This window comes from Haliotis rubra, unplaced genomic scaffold (assembly GCF_003918875.1).
Source record: "Haliotis rubra isolate DU_JTF1 unplaced genomic scaffold, ASM391887v1 Scf1, whole genome shotgun sequence".
Lineage (NCBI taxonomy): Eukaryota > Metazoa > Mollusca > Gastropoda > Lepetellida > Haliotidae > Haliotis > Haliotis rubra.
In genome coordinates this window covers 9,458,123-9,478,272 of record NW_025764891.1, presented here as the reverse complement: position 1 = coordinate 9,478,272, position 20,150 = coordinate 9,458,123, and the positions used below count along the sequence as shown (strand labels likewise).

The 20,150-nt window shown below is 39.7% G+C and overlaps 1 protein-coding gene across 1 annotated transcript in view; it reads left to right on the top strand.

The window, feature by feature from the left end:
* Positions 1–2,412: 2,412 nt before the first annotated feature.
* The window catches only part of LOC124252643 (ATP-dependent DNA helicase Q5-like), a 35,302-nt gene continuing 17,564 nt past the window's right edge, over positions 2,413–20,150 (top strand). The window contains 11 exon segments of the mRNA XM_046702603.1: positions 2,413–2,577; positions 7,294–7,676; positions 7,678–7,953; positions 8,365–8,582; positions 8,951–9,113; positions 10,363–10,445; positions 11,450–11,671; positions 12,239–12,364; positions 13,348–13,400; positions 14,873–15,404; positions 15,694–15,838. Coding sequence (XP_046558559.1) covers positions 2,460–2,577; positions 7,294–7,676; positions 7,678–7,953; positions 8,365–8,582; positions 8,951–9,113; positions 10,363–10,445; positions 11,450–11,671; positions 12,239–12,364; positions 13,348–13,400; positions 14,873–15,404; positions 15,694–15,838 — 2,319 coding nt within the window. The 5' untranslated portion in view covers positions 2,413–2,459.

The window sequence follows — 20,150 nt, the reverse complement described above, 5'->3', positions numbered from 1 at the left end:
TGTCTGGGAAGTGCACTTTGTTTGGGAATGAACTCATTTGGCAAACGCCGAAATACACAAATCCATGTAAAACGAATAGCATATGTTTCCAAATATTCTCAAGCACGACGTTAAACCCAATTTCACCTCACCTCACGTATCGCACCTTCAAAATGAAATATATTGAAACTATGTAACACCGTGTGTACTAAATCAATATTATTTTCTGACAAATGCATGTTCAAAATGTTATTACTTTGTTATGACTGATATAACGTTTTGTGGTCAATTTCTGAGAGGGCATGTGTTCAGTAACATACTGACGTGTATATTGATGTTATTGCAACCTAAAGAGTTCCACAGAGAAGAAAACCGAAATAATTCAGATGTTTTTCTTAACTTCCAACGAACATATGGATTCAGTTAAAGGTGCGAACCATGGTATATACTCATGCCAATAATGGTTGTCACCCCTCCCACCCCAACCCCACCCCTCCCCCTAACCCCAACCCCTCCCCACCCCAACCCCACCCCACTCACCCACACCCACACACCCTCTCCAATTAAAAATGAAGGGGGTGACAACCATTATTGGCATGAGTATATTAGAATTATAGCCAATCACCTGGCTAGAGGTATTTCGTATTTTTGATAAATGATGATATTCGTTTGTGGTATCGAAGCACCGATGTTACCAAATCATGCACGTGACCAGGAGGTCACTCTAGGAGTTGATTTGGTGAGTACGTTCTATAATGTAACAGTCTGTAATTAACTCTACGTACAGATGTCTGGGAAGTGCACTTTGTTTGGGAATGAACTCATTTGTTAAGTAATACCATACTTGCGCACCACGCTCATACCCAATGTTACCGCACGAAGTATTATCTCAGATAAAACAGCCATTATGAGTTATGAGACTGTCTCTCCCCTATTTGGGGAAGCAGGATTAATTAGGGATCTAATTAGAGCGTATTCGGGAATCGGGGTTCGACGCAAATACAATCGTATCTATAGTACGCAGAAACGGTATTATAGACTAATGATATACGTAGCCTCTGGTCTGAAGCATATTATTTCCCCTTCCTCTAGTCCTAAAGAAAGCAAGTCTAGATTTCCTCAGGTCTGAATCTCCATCTCACTGGGGCTCATTTTCAATTTGAAACTAAATATTTGGTTCTATTAAACTTATATATATTCAAATACTAGGTGGCAAATGCCGAAATGCAAAAATACGTGTAAAACGATTGGTAGATGTTTTTAAATGGACTACTTTCTACAGTCTACGTCAACACGAGCTTTATATATACTGAGGTACAAAAGAAAGTACACACCTGGTGTTTTGAGACTATTAAAACAACGTAAATATTTTGCTAGCAATGTTCCAATTGGGTACGATATCTATGGTGTTATTGCAACACGTACACAATGTTTGTGACTTGTGAGTGGCAATATAAACACTTTTCTAAATATTACGCTGTTTTGAGGAAAACATTGTACCAAAGCATCAGGTGTGTACTTTGTTTTGTACGTCAGTATATGTTATATCCAAGATATTGTCTTCATTAATTTTACTTATAATCGCACTCCTTTATTACCTAGGAACGTGTATTATATGTATTCTTTTCTGTGGTCGACATTCGGCTTCTGTAGAGTGATTTCTGAACATTGTGTCTTTCGTCACGCCAAAGATCCAGGTTCGATTCCCCACTTGGGTACAATGTGTGAAGCCCATTTCTGGTGTCCCCCGCCGTGATATTGCTAGAATATTGCTACAAACGGCGTAAAACTAAACTCACTCACTTACTATAAATATAAGTTATATCAGTACAGATATATTTGTTCTCCGTACGATTGTGTTAACTGATCTTCCTAGGGAAACGTAAATGTAATATGCAAAACTTCCGACGACAGCTGGTTCTTACCTATTTACTGCAGCCATGTAGGTAATTAAAATACCTTTGATATCATATGACAGGCCTCAGTATATTAAATAAAACAACATGCAAATAATTATTTAATGTCTAAAATCAAACAATAATAAATTCCAAGAAAATCAGATATGAAATTAGTGCATTTTATTTGTTTACTATCAAACATTATAGATTTAACGAAGGTATCTTAATTCCTTCCTGGCATAATAGATCTATCCTACGGTGATTATTGTCACAAGACAATATTTAGCTTTGAATTAATTGAATGCAAAGAAAAAAAATGGAATTCAAACACCCAATATCCTTATGACCTACAATGCAATTTCTTAAGAATTCACACATGGTCTAATTCATTCAGATTACTTGAAAACGAAAGCGGAAATAGTTTTAATCACGAAAAATACAGACTGTAGTTCGTTTCCTTTTTTTGAACGGCGTACATTTGTACATGGTCAAAGGGAGATAATAAAAGTAATTCTTGTGAGAAGAAGGCGGAGAAACGCCACATGTCAGTGGATTGTTTTGGTCAATGTTTCCTTCGGTAAAATGTCATCTAACTCCAAACTTCTGGAGGACAGAGTGTACGCAACGTTGAAAACTGTCTTCGGGCATGGCGAATTCAAAAGTCAACTACAAAAACAGGCGATCCTTAGCATCGTAGGAGGTTCGTGAGATATACTATCGCTGCTATTCCCAACCATAGGTCTCATTTTTCAGAGCAAAAACAAATAGAGCTGACTTTGCAATGAACCGGATTGACAATGTGTGCGTTTGTTTTGCACATATGGTATTAATGATTTTGATGTTGTTTTGTGGATTTTATGTACAATGTCAACGACCAGTTTTCTAGTTTGTGTGCGTAAATGGTTTTGCGTCGATAGATGAGTTTCCTTACTGTAGGCCATGTGTCCATTACACGGATGTGGTGATGTGTTATCGTGTCACATTGATTTCAGTAACTATTGACTTCAAATGACATTTTCTGATAACACTTACGGAATACGTGACAAACATTTTGCATCTAGGAAGGCGTTTCCTATTCTCGCGGTACTTACGGATATCGGCTCAAAAAATAACACAAACAATTCTTATCGTATGAATGATTGTTGTTTTTAAATGAAGGGTTTTCTCCTCTAACATCTACATCTATCAGCTGCTAGATCCATCAAGTGAATTACCACTCGTGAGCCCGGTGATAAACAATGCTATCCGCCATTGACGAAACGAGGCTTCTCCCAGGAATTAACGTTATTGAGTGTATGTAAGAGCAATCCTGCCGGAAAGGGCAGGAAAAAGTAATGATATGTCCAAGTTGGTATAAACTCCCCAATATTCGTGACACTGCAAGATTTTGATCACTCACAGACTTGGTCCACTTCCTAGTTTCCAGTCGGTGATGTAAACAACCGGTAAGTGTTGCGCATCGGCGATTTTGGCAGAAAACGTGTTTACCACGAGAATAGGAAACTGCGAGAATAGGAGACGGACCTATACATGATTAAGTGGAATATTCAGGCAAGGTTCAACATTTAATCCACTGGAAGTAAAAGCTGTGATCAATATAACGGGCCCAATATAACAATGCTCTTCCCTGCTTTTATCATGTTTATAATCAGACATTTACAAATCACTGGTATTAATACCAGACTATATGTTTTCAGACATCACATTTTCGAAGGGCAGTCTATGTTCACGCTGTAAAGAAGTGTATTCTGTTACACAATCATTGTAAATCACTGGTTTGTTTTCAAGATATAGTTGCATTCTGCAGTGTTCGCGAATAGTGTCTGACCCTCTGACAAATCCGGCAGATTCGCCAATGGTCGGATAGAAGTCTACAACCCACCGGCCCCAGTGTCCGACTGTATATTTCACAATGACTTTGACTGAAGTTGTTATATGTGACATGTGACACTTGTTTGCTGTTTATTTTATCTTAATTTTTCTCATGTTTGTTAATAATTTCAATGCCAATTATAAGAAATGTTAAATCTGAAATGTTTGTTTAATTTTATTCCATGGGTCCTGTGAATTTTCAATGGGTCAGACAGACATCTTAAACTTACAGGACCCAATGTCCTGTTACTTTGAAACACCATTCGTGATCACTGCATTCTATAACATGTATCAATTAATGAGGTGTCTAACAGTTGTTCTAGTCTGTCTCCAAGACACAAGAGACTACATTAAATAGGTGTCCTATGCAAGTCAAGAATGATTTTGCAAGTCTAGATTGCCTCAGGAATTAACAATTGTTATGGGCTCCCTTTGGATTTCTTTTGTAGATAAATATTTTTTCTGTGTTTAAATAAGATAACCATATTTCTGGGACTAAATGTCGGTCTACAGTTCATGTGATAAGCGAGACAGCAATGAATGTTCTTAAGGATCTGAAAACCCATGACGATTATTCTCCTGTGTGGAATTTAATATATTTTGGGTGAGGCTTGGTGACAAGGTATGAGGTATGTGAACATGCCCTGATGCTGTGAAATGTTGCTCATTTAATCAATAATTACTTCATTTTACCCAGACTTGATTATTAATGGGCCTCTGTCGAATCATGAAACAGCTGGAATATTGCTGACCACAGTAAACAAATCAAACTCTTCGCATCAGGACATTAACATGGAGGCTTGATCCTTGCTTTCATATGTGGAATGACTAGACCGACAACGGTCAATTTGTAATTTGCGCAGCAGACCTGATTATTAATGGGCCTATGTCGAATCATGAAACAGCTGGAATATTGCTGACCACAGTAAACAAATCAAACCCTTTGCATTAGGACATTAACATGGAGGCTTGATCCTTGCTTTCATATGTGGAATGACTAGACCGACAACGGTCAATTCGTAATTTGCGCAGCAGAGTTGTAACATTCCATGACTGTTTGATGATACTCCTTATGACAGTGCAAGCATAGTGGTGTTTGGTAATTAATTATGCATCAATACATATAATTTAATTATGTGCAGAGCTCCAGATAAGATTTAGCTCATGTGGGTACTGTACCCACTGTATTTTTTGGGAGTGGGTATTATGAATGTTGAGTGGGTATTTCATTTTCCGTTACCCACTACTTTCAAATATGTGCATATTTCAGTCAAGTATTACGTCATTGAGTAAGTTTATTAAGCAGGTATATTCTGCCTTGTGTCATACCTAATCAAAAACAACTTAAATATAATGGAAATGATTTCATAAAAAATCACTCATCCTATACTGACAGTACAACACTTGTCCTATACTAACAGTACAACTTGATAGCAATCGGTGTCTTTTTCATTACGCAAGCGATTTTTATCAATATATTCTGTACGCATTTGTTTGAAACTTTTTGCGTATCTAACATTTTAAATGCGTAATTGGTACGCAACAATTATTTTTCAATGCGTAATTCTATGCATATTTTACCCGTATACGCAGCTTATCTGGGCCTCTGTATGTGTCAATGCAAAACCAGAACAAATAGGTGAGGTGTAGCCCGTAGCTAGCAAAAACCCAGCCGGGCCTGTAAATCTCCAGTCACTGGCCCGACTGGCTAGTGAATTTTCATGGGGTCATTTTTAAATACATCACCCTCTCCGACTTGTTAAGTTATAATACACTTTTGAATCATACAAGATTATGGCCTTGTAAATGATGGTATTTTACATTTTTGTAATTTTTGTGTTTAGTTTCTACATTCAAATTAGTGAATTATTTTGTGGGCTAGTAACTTTTAGGCATAGCTAGCTTGACTGTAATTTGGAAACTATTTTGCACACTGCTTGGTAAGCATGTTGAGATAAGATCAGAATGTTTTTCTACTTTTTGATGGTACAGTTTGTAATGAAAACGCTCATAACAAACTATAAGTTTAGTCCCACTAACTGTATAGTTTAGTCGAAAATGAATTACAGTTATAAGAAACTAAAATGAGTACTCCCTTTGAGTTTTCCGTCATGGTTGTGACTGTACAGTACAGTACGTGGTATAAATATTACAATTGTTCTCAACCAGATGGTGGATTTACTGGTTTCATTATCTGCATCATTATCATATTAAATAGACATTTATTAAACAGTCGTTTCCTTCGTTACTATATTCAGGCAAAATGTATTGAATAGGGGTTACCATGGTTACAGTAATTCACCTGGCCCTTTAATTTACTGATAACAATATTTCAGAGTCATGGCTGCTGGAGCAGAATTGACTCACCCAACCTCTTCCAGTTGTTGATTGCCATGATGATCGTTATGAGATCCTGTTTTCTTGGGCTGTAACGATTCGGTTCGATTCATCGAAAATCGAATCTCACCCCAACTCGATTTGTTTCAAGCTCTGAAATAAGGCGAAACGTGACTGGTTGACTCTGGGCTAATTATCCAATGAGAATTGTTGTTAGTAGACATCGCGAAGTTCACAGTGGATTTCACGCTAAAAAAGCTGACTCTGAGAGTGAAATGAATCTGATGTTTTACTTGTATGAAGAATCGAATTGAAAATGATTGAATCGAGGGTCTAATATCGAAAATCGAATCAAATCGAGGTCTGGGTGAATCGTTGCAGTTGTTTTCTATTCATCCCATAATGTCTCTGTGGTGTAGTATATAGGTCATGTGAATGGTAAATGGAAAGTCTGTTTGACCATTTGGCTGTGTCATAACAAAAGTCATTAAGATGGTACATTTTTACCCATGAAGATACGGGATAGACTTGGTCTTCAGCAGCCCATGCTTGTCGTAAGAGGCGACTAATAGGATCGGGTGGTCAGGCTCGTTGACTTGGTTGACACGTCATTGTATCCCAATTGCATAGATTGATTCTCATGCTGTTGATCACTGGATTGTGTGGTCCAGACTCGATTATATACAGATAGCCGCTGGAATATTGCTGAGTGTGGTGTTAAAAATCAATCAATCAATCATGCTTTTTGTTTCTGTGCCTGGTGGACTGGTCAGCTCAGGGTCAGTATCCTTAGGGTGAAACAGTACAAAATGTGTTATCATGCAACGCTTCAGAATTCATTTTTTACCGTATTGATAGAGGACAGTACACTGGTTAAAATGTTTACTCCTTGTCTAAGCTAGCTACTTCCAGCTCTGAAATATTCAGAGGCAAAAGGTTTCTAGGCAATTCAAACTATGTGTATTATGACCTATGTATCATTCTACGTATCATATCCTGACTTAAATGTATCGTTTTAGCCCTGTAGTGTCCTCTATTTGTGTAGCGTACCAATGTTAAACATCTGGCATTAGTCTCAACCAGTAGAAGTAGCCACACAGGAGAGCTTACTTTTTGCAATATGACTGTGAGAGAACTATTCCTGAATATGATTTTGAAACCTCTTTCACTTCATCTTTTCATCTTAAATGTTGATTGTCATTTCCAGGTCGCAGCGATGCCTTTGTCTCCATGCCAACGGGAGCTGGGAAATCCCTCTGTTACCAGCTTCCTGCAGTTATCGCAGATGGGGTTTCACTGATTGTCTCCCCTTTGATAGCTCTCATGCAGGATCAGCTTGACCATCTGCAGTCGATCAAAGTCGTGGCCAACACACTCAACTCCAAAATGACCGTGAAAGAACGCAGCCGAGTGCTAGCTGATCTGCACTCCACGAAACCAAAGATAAAACTGCTCTACATTACACCCGAACAGGCTGCAACGGATCACTTCAAGTCTCTGGTTGAATCTCTGGCCAACCGCAATCTGATTGGCTATTTTGTTGTTGATGAAGCTCACTGTGTCTCACAGTGGGGCCATGACTTTCGTCCATGATTACCTCAAGCTCGGAACCCTTCGCTACAAGATGCCCACTGTGTCTTGTCTTGCATTGACAGCAACAGCTACAGGTCAGGTTGTGGAGGACATCATGAAGCAGTTGAAGATGAAGAAGAATGTGCTTAAGTTTAAGTCAAGTAGTTTTAGAGAGAATCTGTTTTATGAGATATGTCTGAAAGAAATTTTGCCAGACCCTTATGAAGATCTTGCTGTTTTTGTGAGGAAACACCTGGGATATGATCCAGATACTGAAGAGAAAGTGGAAGACTGGGTAGGTTGATAATGAATTAGTTGTGAGTTAGTTAAGCACTGCTTTAAACAGTTTGTCAGTTGTATCGATTCCCCACATGGGTACAAAATGTGAAGCCCATTTCTGGTGTACTCTGCCTTGATGTGGCTGGAATATTGCTAAAAGCAGCGTAAAACCTAACTCACTCTCACTCACTCACTCACTCACTCACTCACTCACTCACTCACTCACTCACTCACTGATGTAGTCACTCACTCACTCACTCACTCACTCACTCACTCACTCACTCACTCACTCACTCACTCACTGATGTAGTCAATCACTAAATTGTCTATTAGACTTTATTAGTAATAGACTTCTGCCATATAGATGGAATATGGAAGAGAGGGACATTAATGAACAAAGAAATAAAATGTCGAACTTTTGTTTCAGACTGACTTTGGATGTGGGATCGTCTACAGTCGTACGAGGAATGGATGTGAAGAGATTGCGTATCAGCTGTCTCGTAAGGGTATTCCAACCAAGGCATACCACGCGGGTCTGAAGCAGTCAGAGAGGGAGACGGTGCAGACTGACTGGATGGAGGGCAGGGTGCCTGTTATTGTCGCCACCATCAGCTTCGGGATGGGTGTCGATAAAAGAAATGTCAGGTCAGTCTTCAAGGATATAGGGCGGTGTGGTAGCCTAGTGGTTAAGCATTTGCTCGTTATGCCGAAGACACAGGTTCGATTCCCCACATGGGTACAACGTGTGAAGCCCATTTCTGGTGTCCCTCACTGTGATATTGCTGGATACCATACTCACTCACCCCACATTGATGAATGGGGGGTGAAGTCCGGCTGGCATCTTATCTACATGATCTACATGCATTTTTTCTGAATACGATGGGTGCACTTAACAGTTATGATTCCTAGGCTCCAAGCAAGTGTCGTTAAATATGCCTGCTGTTTGAACTCAGTCCCCCATGCCAATTCTAAGTGTTGCTTCAGTTATATGTGAACGTGGTGTGTTGATTCAGGTTTGTTGCTCACTGGACGTTACCCACCTCCATGGCTGGCTACTACCAGGAATCTGGCCGTGCAGGGAGAGACGGCAAGCCGTCTGTGTGTCGGCTGTACTACTCACGAGAAGAGAGGGATAGAGTGGCCTTCCTTATCCGGACAGATACTAATAGACAATCTGTAAGTTTGAGTTGGGGTGAAAATTCAGGATTAGATTGGGTCCCAAGAGCTCATAACAGGGGTAACAAAATCGATTGTGTAATCATTGTACCTCAGCTGCATAGATTGGTGCTCAGAATATTGATCACTGTTTTTTCTGGTCAAAACTCCTTCGTACAGTTTGCTGAAATATATAAGACGGGAATATTACTGACCGGCAGTGAACAGTAAGCAAACAAAGCTTGAAGCATGAAGTCAATTTAAAACTCAGTCATTCTGCTTATTTGTATTTCCTTAGTAGTTTGTTTGCCTTGTTTTGATGTAAGGGTGGTGGTCTTTGGTGAGTAAACATTGATCTACCAGATTGGGATATAATAGCATGTGTAGATGCAATAAACCTGTGTAGATAGAGTTAGAATTGGTTTTCAGCAACCCATGCTTGTCATAAGAGGCGACTGATGATATTGAGTGGTCAGACTTGCTGACTTGGTTGACACATGTCATTGTATCCCATTTGCATAGATTGATGTTCATGCTGTTGATCACTGGATTGTCTGGTCCAGACTCTCTTCACAGACTGCCACCATATAGCTGGAATATTGCTGAATGTGGTGTTAAACAACAAACAAACAAAACAACAAACAAACATAGTGATTAAATCTTTGGCTCATCATGTTGAGATGGCAACAATGTTTACCATACTACTCATTGTTCAGAGGTCCAGATAAGATTTAGCTCATGTGGGTACTGTACCCACTGTATTTGTTTGGAGTGGGTATTATGAATGTTGAGTTGGTATTTCATTTTCCGCTACCCACTGCTTTCAAATATGTGCGTATTTCAGTCATTTTACTCACCTAAGTATTGTGTTATTGAGTAAGTTTACTAAGCAGGTATGTTCTGCCTTATGTCATACCTCATCAAAACCAACTTAAATATATTTGAAATGATTTCATCAAAAATACCTCATCCTATACTGACAGTACAACACTTGTCCTATACTAACAGTACAACTTGATAGCAGTCGATGTCTTTTTCATAACGCAAGCGATTTTTACAAATATATTCAGTACACATTTGTTTCAAACTCTTTGCGTATCTAACATTTTAAATGCGTAATTGGTACGCAACAATTATTTTTCAATGTGTAATTGGAAATTTTCAATGCGTATTTTACCTCGGATATGCAGCTTATCTGGGCCTCTGATTGTTCAATTGAAATTCTACTACTTAATTAGCACGGTGTCCTTGAACGCTTTGTTCACTTCAGAGAAAGAAAGACACAGCTGTACTGCGAGCTAAGTCTGCCAATGCTGGGTTTGATGCGCTGGTCAGGTTTGCTGAGGAACTGAAGTAAGTCATGGCTCTACTAAAGCTTAATTATTCTGTTTTATTAATAGAGGATACTAAACGACCTTACGTGTAATACCATTTTTATTACCGAGTTAATGATTTGGTATCAAACGAGTGAAAGCTTCAAATGAAATTTAGAGACTATCAATTCGGTCTAACATTCATCTAATTTCCAAACACAGTACGTTTATCTCCTAAATCTTTCACGAGTTTAATACAAATGGTATTTCACGGAAGCGAGTTTAGTATTCTGTTTAATACTCTCCCACATAAATTATTGAAATTGCATACTACCAGTGTGCTGACTCTCAGCTTTCCACGAGTCAACCAAGGTCTAATACCATTGTGACAAAAGCATTAGCATTGTGACGTCATAACTGTAACCATTATGACGTCATACGTCTAGCGGTATTACACTAGTGTAATATTGCTGTAAAAATATTACACTGTAGAATCTTCCATGGGCGAGTAATAAATGTATTTATATTTGTTTGAGAGTAAAATATTTTGTCATGTCTACTTTGATGTCTGGATTTCAATTTTTTCTTTTATGACATTGATGAGCAGTGACATAGTCTAGTGGTTAAAACGTTTGCTTGCCATGCCAAAGGTCTGGGTTTGAATGCCTACATGGGTACTGTGTGCAGCCCATTTATGGCCTCCCCCACTTTGACATTTTGGAATATTGCTAAAAGCGACATAAAGACATACTCATTCACTCACTTTCTGTGAGTGATAGTCATTCATGCTTTGTTGTAGAATAGAAACCACAGCAATTAGGTTATTGTAAATTGTTTCTATAATAAGATGTTTAACTTATTTTTTATCATGTATTTGTTCAATGATTTTTTTAACAATGTAAAATTTAATGTTTACTTTCTTGTAACTAATCTCAGATTAACTCTAATCCCATTTCACCTCCTTAAATATTGGCATGTTGCTAAGAAGATCCTAAAAACATGAGTTGACCTGAAGTTATTCTTCAGCATCCTTGACTATTGCAGATGTCGACATGCAAGTATTGCAGCGTACTTTGAAGATGAGAAACCTCAATGTGATGGGTGCTGTGATGTGTGCAGTGACCCCAAGTTGGTGGAACTGACCATGCTCAATCTTCAGCGAGGGACCTACGCCAGTGTCAACAAGGTTGCTGGAAAAGGTGGCATCTTCTTCATGGATGAAGGCAACACTGATATGTACGGAGGAGGCAGAAGAGGAGCTAAGAAGTAAGTGAAAGGAAATCTAAAAATGACTCCAGAATCATGGGTGAACCAGGTATCTTGCAGCTTCAGCTAGGTGAGATTGAATCCTTGTTTCCCCAAAAGTATAACAAACACAAGCAGCAAAGCCTTGATTCATGTACATGTAGCAGCCATAAAATTTCCGAGTCCCGTGCTGGGATTCGAACCACAGACCTGATCCAAAGTAGGATGCCTTGTCCACATGACCAAAGAGGTTAGCCCCATCAGCAAGCTGACAAGGTAACGATGTCATCTGTGGGATGACTCCACGTCCTTTCCAACTACTTGAAGTCAAAGTCATCTTGTTTGAAGATATGTGAGAATGTGTTGGTAAATATATACTGGATAATCTTAAGAATTACCTCCCTTCACTCCCAAACATTTCTTCTGAAAAGAACGATGTGCTGGTAGGCATATGATCGTGAGAAATATGTAAGACTCTGGAATGTTGAAGGTAAAACTGGGTCCTCATTATCATCAATAGTATATGTAACATTCACTAATATATGTAACCCAATAACTCTCTATATTTCTTATGGTCTGTGTGTTCAGAGAGTCGGATGATTACGCCCGTGGCTTCAGTGATGAAGAAGGTCCGGATAAAGAGGCGCAGGAACTGAAAGAGAAGCAGCAGCGGACACGAATGATCATGAAAGAGTTTAAAAAGCGTGACGAGGGGTGAGAGGAAATCAGTGTGAATGAGAGTCTATTGTTGATCAGAATGAAAACCAGTGTTGCTGAGTATGACGTTGCCAATATGAAAAACATTGTTGCCAAATGTAAAAGCCATTATATTTTTCCTTATCCCGACTCATGCTGTATGCTTATCTCCCTTTTTCCTTTGAAAAGTAGTGGAAACGTGAATCCCTTTGCTCCCTGAAGCAAGCGTAAAATCACTCACCCACTCAGGTTACCTCCCTTATTCTTTCCCGCCACTGGTTCCCACGTGACCGGCACAGAGATATGCTCTTGTCACTTTCTCCTTCATCACCCTAGCGGACGGTTTAGCGGATACTTCGGGTCCCTTTTACGGCCTCATATCCTTTTTATATTTAGGCCTCTATCAGAATTTATGCTGTAGATTGTATATTTAGACATTCTACTATATGTACGATCTATTTATTCATGTAAATTATTGTTTGAAATTTGATTTTACTCCGGTATCAGGTGACTGATTATGTATGCCTGCATGTCAACAATGTAGAGTGCGTACTACAGCGCCTGACCCTCACCCTGTCTGCAATCCTTGTCATTCTACTTCGTGTTCATTACTTTCAAGTTGTATATATTGCACAAATTTGTCCACAGTTGAATTTCATTAATTTTTGTTATCTTGTTTACGCAAGAAGTTAGACAAGGTACGGCATGATAACAAAAGCTATGCTGAGAGGGTTGGTTCTCAGTCATCAAATTGTGAGTTGCTTCCTTTACTACCTATTAGTAAAAGTCATAATATGTCATCTGTCAATACATTTACTAATGTTCATGTTCATGGCCGGATGTAGATACTAAACCCTTACTACGTAAACCATGGGCAGCTTCTACCTTATTTGATGGGGGAGTCAGACAGATGTCAAGCAAGGTATCTCAAGACTCCAAGGATCAGATGATAATTAAATCTATGCAGACCATGACTAAAACCGCAACCAGTTCCGATCCAGATTTACAGGCATCCAAAAGGCCATGGAAAAGAAATACCCAGCAGCTAGAGGTGGTAAGTCATTTCCTTTTTGTCGTCCATCTGAAAACTCCAGAAGTTCCGGCAGAGGTCATTCCTATGGATACTCCCGATCAATGCGCTGAGATCAGGTTCGGAACGATCTGTTGCTCTACCCCCAATCGTTCCCGTACAACCGTCAACAGTGGGTGGACGTCTGGGCAGCTACTGGGAGAATTCTAGGAGACGATTACGTCATGGAAGTTCTACGAGAAGGGATACAAGATTCAGCTCAAGGCAATGCCTCCACTTATTATCAACCCATAGATACATCATTATCCTGAGTCTCAACGCAGCAAACTGACTGAGGCCATTGACTCTTTACTAATAAAGAATGCTGTGGAAATCTTAGATCAACAGTTCAACATATCTCACCGCTCTCCAGTGATAAATCTACAATTTTAGTGTGTGAGTCCAGGGACTCACTCTGTTGAAAAGTAATGAGTCCTTTTGAAATTTTCGTGAGTCCCTCAAACTTTAGAAGAAGAAAGGGTCATCTATAGTCAAAACCAAGCAGGCTTTTCCACTTGCTTGTCAGTGAACTTCATTTATCAGAATTTCGTTGTTAAAAAGGACTTGAAACAATTTTAAAGCATTGTAATTAATCAGGAAGTAAGAAAACAACATTACATATTGGTTTGAGTGAACGAACAAGAGAGGGCGTGAGTGACTTTGTCAGTAAAGACAGTAAATTTGCAATTAAACATCACTAGACAAGATTGTTTACCATTTCTAATCTGTTTTTGCTTTGCATTGTATTATATGCAGGGATTAAGAAGATAACCATGTGTATTTGTCTCGTATACAGAGCCGGAAATAGCAGTCAACTGACTGACTGACTGAGTTTGGTTTTACGCCGCTTTTAGCAATATTCCAGCAACATCACGGCGGGGGACACCAGAAATGGGCTTCACACATTGTACCCATGTGGGGATTCGAACCCGGGTCTTCGGTGACGAGAGCCAACGCTTTAACCATTAGGCTACCCCACCGCCCCAGATCATATATAAAGTAGAATGCAAAATATACACTCTACAGCATAAATTTGGATAGAGGCCTAAATATAAAAAAGATATGAGGCCGTAAAAGGGACCCGAAGTATCCGCTAAACCGTCTGCTAGGGTGATGAAGGAGAAAGTGATAAGAGCATACCTCTGTGCGGTCACGTGGGACACAGTGGCGGGAAAGTATAAGGGAAGTAACCTGAGTGGGTGAGTGATGTTACGCTTGCTTCAGGGAGCAAAGGGATTCACGTTTCCACTACTGTTTAAAGGAAAAAGGGAGATAAGCATACAGCATGAGTCGGGATAAGTATAAAATATCAATTTTATCATAAAAATTACATTATCATCAGCAGGTTATGGACAACCCGCTAGCGTTCGCGAATGCTACCTCATCACCGATGTCATCCAGCCAGGTTCGCAGACCTCGTCATCAGCCTTCTGTGCATGAGCCACGTCCGTCTACAGGGTTCGCGAACCCTCCACCTGAGGTTGTCCCAATGATAGAAGAAGAGGTTCAAAAGGATTCAGACTCCTTTATTTACAATGATGCGGAGGTAGTAGCCTGGATTGCAGATCGTTTACCTATATCCTCGCCTACCCGGGACTCCAACCCAGCAGATACATACTGCATACAGGATGACGACTTCGAATCCATTACCATACCGCCGATTAAACCGATATCTCAGGTCCCAGAGAATCTAAACGCAGCATTTGCCAAAGCTACTAAGAATCAAGGGCTACATATACCAGAGTTTAATGCTCGGAAATTCTCAGTACATAATATGGAACCTTTCCTTCGGGCGCAGGAGATTGATGAGGACTTTTCTCTGATCAGCGACTCCAAGTCACACAGTTATCAAGTTGAGGATCGCAGGTTAGCTCAGATAGACACTACTACCAGGAGGGCTTTCTTTGGGCTAGCAAGGTCACGGGCAATCAACGAGGCGATGATTAAAACGTTCAAGAACCCACAGTCGGAAGAAGAACGGATGGTTTTGTCAGCGCTTATAACTCAAAAAAAAGATCAAGAATTTATCTCAGATCACCTGGCTTCTACTTCAGCTGGGATTACTCTTCTACGTCGTCAAGGTCTCCTATCAGCCTGTTCATGGCCGGATATATATACTATACCCTTACTACGTAAACCATGGACAGCTCCTACCTTATTTGATGGTGGAATCAGACAGATGTCAAGAGAGGTATCTCAAGACTCCAAGGATCAGATGACAACTAAATCTATGCAGACCATGACTAACACTAATCGTCAGTTGTCACACTGCAACCAGTTCCGGTCGAGATTTGCAGGCATCCAAAAGGCCATGGAAAAGAAATACTCCGCAGCTATTCGTCGTCCATCTGAAAACTCCAGAAGAAGTTCCGGCAGAGGGCATTCCTATGGATACTCCCGATCAACGCGGTGCTGAAGAACAGGTTCGAAACGATGGATTTGCCCTATCCCCCAATTGTTCCCGTACAACCGTCAACTGCCCCAGCTACTGGGAGAATTGGAGAATTTTAGGAGACGATTACGTCATGGAAGTTCTACGAGAGGGATACTAGATTCAGTTCAAGGCAACGCCTCAGCTTATTATCAACCTATAGATACATCATTATCCTGAGTCTCAACGCAGCAAACGGACTGAGGCCAACTACTCTTTACTAATAAAGAACACTGTAGAAATCTTAGATCAACACAACCTCTTACCGTTTTTTTTGCTCCAATCTTCCTAGTACCAAAAAAGAACTCTAAGGAGAAGTTCCGCCTCATCCACATCATGAAGCGTTTCAACCTTGACTATCTACTAAAACCAGACAAGTTCAAGATGTTCCACTTACCACAGTTGCGACATCTAATCAGACCCAATGATTATCTAGCCAGCATAGATCTTCAAGACACCTATACAGGGGTGGAAATAACTTTAGAATTGCTAGTGTACTCTGGTACAGTGGCAAATGTGAAATCACTTGCCCTGATATATTTTCCACAATACCGGCCGTTTTCTTGTTGATTTTTAAAAACACAAACATAATTAACATTGGAAAGTCAACTGGACATATACGAGTGTGATATACGAATATGCTTGCCCGACAGAACAAAACACTGGACTCGGACGCCGGGCAATGGGTTATTTCCACCCCTGCTATATGTACATCCCCATACATCCGGACTCGAGGAAATATCTATGGTTCCTATACCAAGGACAATATTACCAGTGGAAGGTCCTCCCCTTTGGAATTTCTTCGGCCCCGTGGCTATTTACACGTGTGATAAAACCCATAGTGGCGTTTTTACACCAGCGAGGATTCCTTAGTGCCTTCTCTACCTAGACAACGGCATACAGTCGCATCAACTTGCAGAGCAACTCAGAAGTCAACTAGACTTTACAATCCAGTTACTAACTCAACTCGGCTGGTTAGTCAAACAGATGAAATCAAAACTACAAACATCACAAGAGCTGCAATTCCTCAGAATCAAGTTTCTCACCACAAAGAACCGCATCATGGTCCCATAGGATTGGTGAACAAACATACAGGTTTGTCTTCTCACCACTATGAATGAACCTCTACCGATAAGAGAATGGTAGAAACTGTTGGGCCTTCTCACGCCAGCACAGTCTCTAACAGCCTGCAAACGATATCCATCCTTCAACATCTGAAGGAATATCTACTTTGGTGGACAAACAAGTCGAATGTTTGCAATGGGACTTATTTGCAAGAGCAAGCTTACAGTCTACACATCCGCAAGTAGCGGAATATCTGTGCCATTTGAGAGCAACTAGACATTTGAAAGGATCTACACTGCTTGCATGCACTCGACTTTGGACCAACGAGATTCGACATAGGAGAACATGCTGCAGTCCACCTGGGATTAACATGGGATTTTATAGCTAAGAATCAACTGCCGGATCATCAAATCCACGTACCAGCATTGTCATCAGTACTAGGACAACAAGATACAGAGGACTTGTCCCTATGCCCAGTCAGAGCTTTTAAGATCTACTTACAACGGACTGCTACAAAAAGGAGGAAGTTTAAATGTCTCTTTATTCCACTATCACCCACCACGACTATTGAAGTCTCTCAAACCACTATCTCATTTTGGATCAGAGCTGTCATTCTACGAGCTTACAAAGCATCAGGACTGGCTTCACCTAGATCGTCTAATCCTCATGAAGTTAGAGCATTAGCATCGACTCTCGCACTACTTGGAAATTGCTCATTATCATCCATTATGGAAGCTGCTTTTGGAAATCAGACATGGTGTATGCTAATCATTAGTAGTTATATCAGGCATTTACCAGTTCGGCCCACTTGTAGTTGCAACTCACGATTCCAGCCAGACATGCTATTGATACAGGAAAATTAAGTTTTCTCCTGTAACATATGTTATATTTGGGATAGCACTTTCTCAGTAAAGTACAGATTCTAGTACTTTTGGGGGGTTGAGTCCCATCCGGATTCAAACCCCCACCCTCAGAGTCAGGCACCTAATCACCAGCACACAAAGTCAGACGCCTAGACTGCTCAGCCATCGCGGCGTCCACATAAAAATGGAAGTCGGACAACTGGTAGTCTAGACTGCGGACTTTGTGTGCCCCTCAGTTGGAGGGCTCTAGATCATGAGTCAAGATAAGTATAAAATATCAATTTCATCATAAAAATTACATGTTACTCGGTTTGAATACCATTACTGCAGCGGTGCTGAGTAGGAGAAAACTTACATATTTGGGATTACACTTTCTCAGTAAAGTACAGATTCTAGTACTTTTTGGGGGTTGAGTCCCATCCGGGGTTGAGTCCCTTCTGAGGGTGTGGGTTCGAATCACGGATGGGACTCAACCCCAAAAAAGTACTAGAATCTGTACTTTACTGAGAAAGTGTAATCCCAAATATAACATATGTTACATTTGACCACTTTCTAAAATGGTATTGTGTAAGTTTTCTCCTACTCAGCAGTAATGGTATTCAAACCGAGTAACATGTAATTTTTATGATGAAATTGATATTTTATACTTATCGTGACTCATGATCTAGAGCCCTCCAACTGTCCCCTCTCACCATTACAGGCTCCACTGTAAGTCATAATGTGGGCTTATTTCGGTGAGAGTGATGAGAGCTAGGCCCAGATCAAGTGGGACCGTTTTAGCGGGGAAAGGGAGGTTACTCGTGGGTGAGTGATATTACGATCGCTTCAGGGAACTGAAAGGGATTCAAGTTTCCACTTAACCGTCGAAAGGTGAAGGGAGAGAAGCAATAAGCATGAGTCAGGATAAGTATAAAATATCAATTTTGTCATAAAAATGACATGTTACTCGGTTTGAATACCATTATTGCGGAGTAGGAGAAACTTTTCATGTATGAATAGCGTTGTTTGTAAATGCACTATATCACAAGACACTTCTCTAAAAATAAATAATGCATTTCTCACAAAAATACTAATGATCAGTCCTCAGGGAAGCAAACATATAATTAATTACTAAAAAATTAAGTATTTAGATTACAATGTCAAATTAAAAAGTTTGAATGAATTAATGCAAGGTTGTATTAAATTGACACTGGCAGCCTCTACCAGATGAACATTATTTCAAGCGAACCCCATAGAGTTATGTCCCTTGGAGCGCTCTTTATGAATATCCTACGCACAACTTGTGATTGAAACCAGTTCAACAAACACCAACAACACTGCATGCTACAGTTTTCAATGTACGGAGCGACTGTTTACATTCCATATATGACAAGTGTTATCTGTTTGAACGCTGTTCGCCTCGAACCCTCACCCTAACCCTGACCCTAAGGCCAAATAAAAAAAATGTAATGGTTCCGATTACACCTCTTTTAAATTTAGGGTAGGTAGGTAGGATTTTTTTTTTTTAACATATTTTTTAGAAGTAACGTACAAACTAAGAACACATTTATCAATGTGTAATTGTTTTTTCAATCAAGCTTGCTGTCATCATATTGACTTTCTCTATCAGAATGACCGATGTCTGTTGGTGCCGGGAAAAAACAATGGTGTCTGAAAGCTTATTTTATTCAATCCGCTTAAAAAAAATAGGGTCAGCACCAGAATTCTAGGGTCGGTCGGGTAATCAGAACCACAACATTTTTTTTTTAGGCCTAACCAGGGTTGTTGCACAGTATGAAAACATTGTGGCTCAATATCATTGTTGAGAGTGAATAATGTTATTGCCTTGTTTGAGTACCATTGTTTCTGAATCACGATAACATTATGGTGCATAGTTTTTGAGTTTGACTAACATTATTGCCTAGTTTGCATACCATTGTTGTCAACTACATTTGTTACAGACCACAAATACTGCTATATCTTAGTTTAAATACCATTGTTGCAGAGTAGGAGTACCATTATTGCTCAGGTTAACGGCATTGTTGCAGAGTATAAATAACATTATTGCTCAGTTTAACGGCATTGTTGAAGAGTATACATAACAATATTGCTCAGTTTAACGGCATTGTTGCAGAGCATAAATAACATTATTGCTCAGTTTAACGGCATTGTTACAGAGTATAAATAACATTATTGCTCAGTTTAACAGCCTTGTCGCAGAGTATGAATAACATTATTGCACAGTATGATAATATTGTGGCTGAATTTGAATACTGTTGTTGAGTATAAGTAGTATTACCATGTACGATGAATTTCATTGATGCTGAATCTACATACCATTGGTTCATAATAAGAATTTCATTGATGTGACTGATGGCAAGAATGTGTGAACTATTT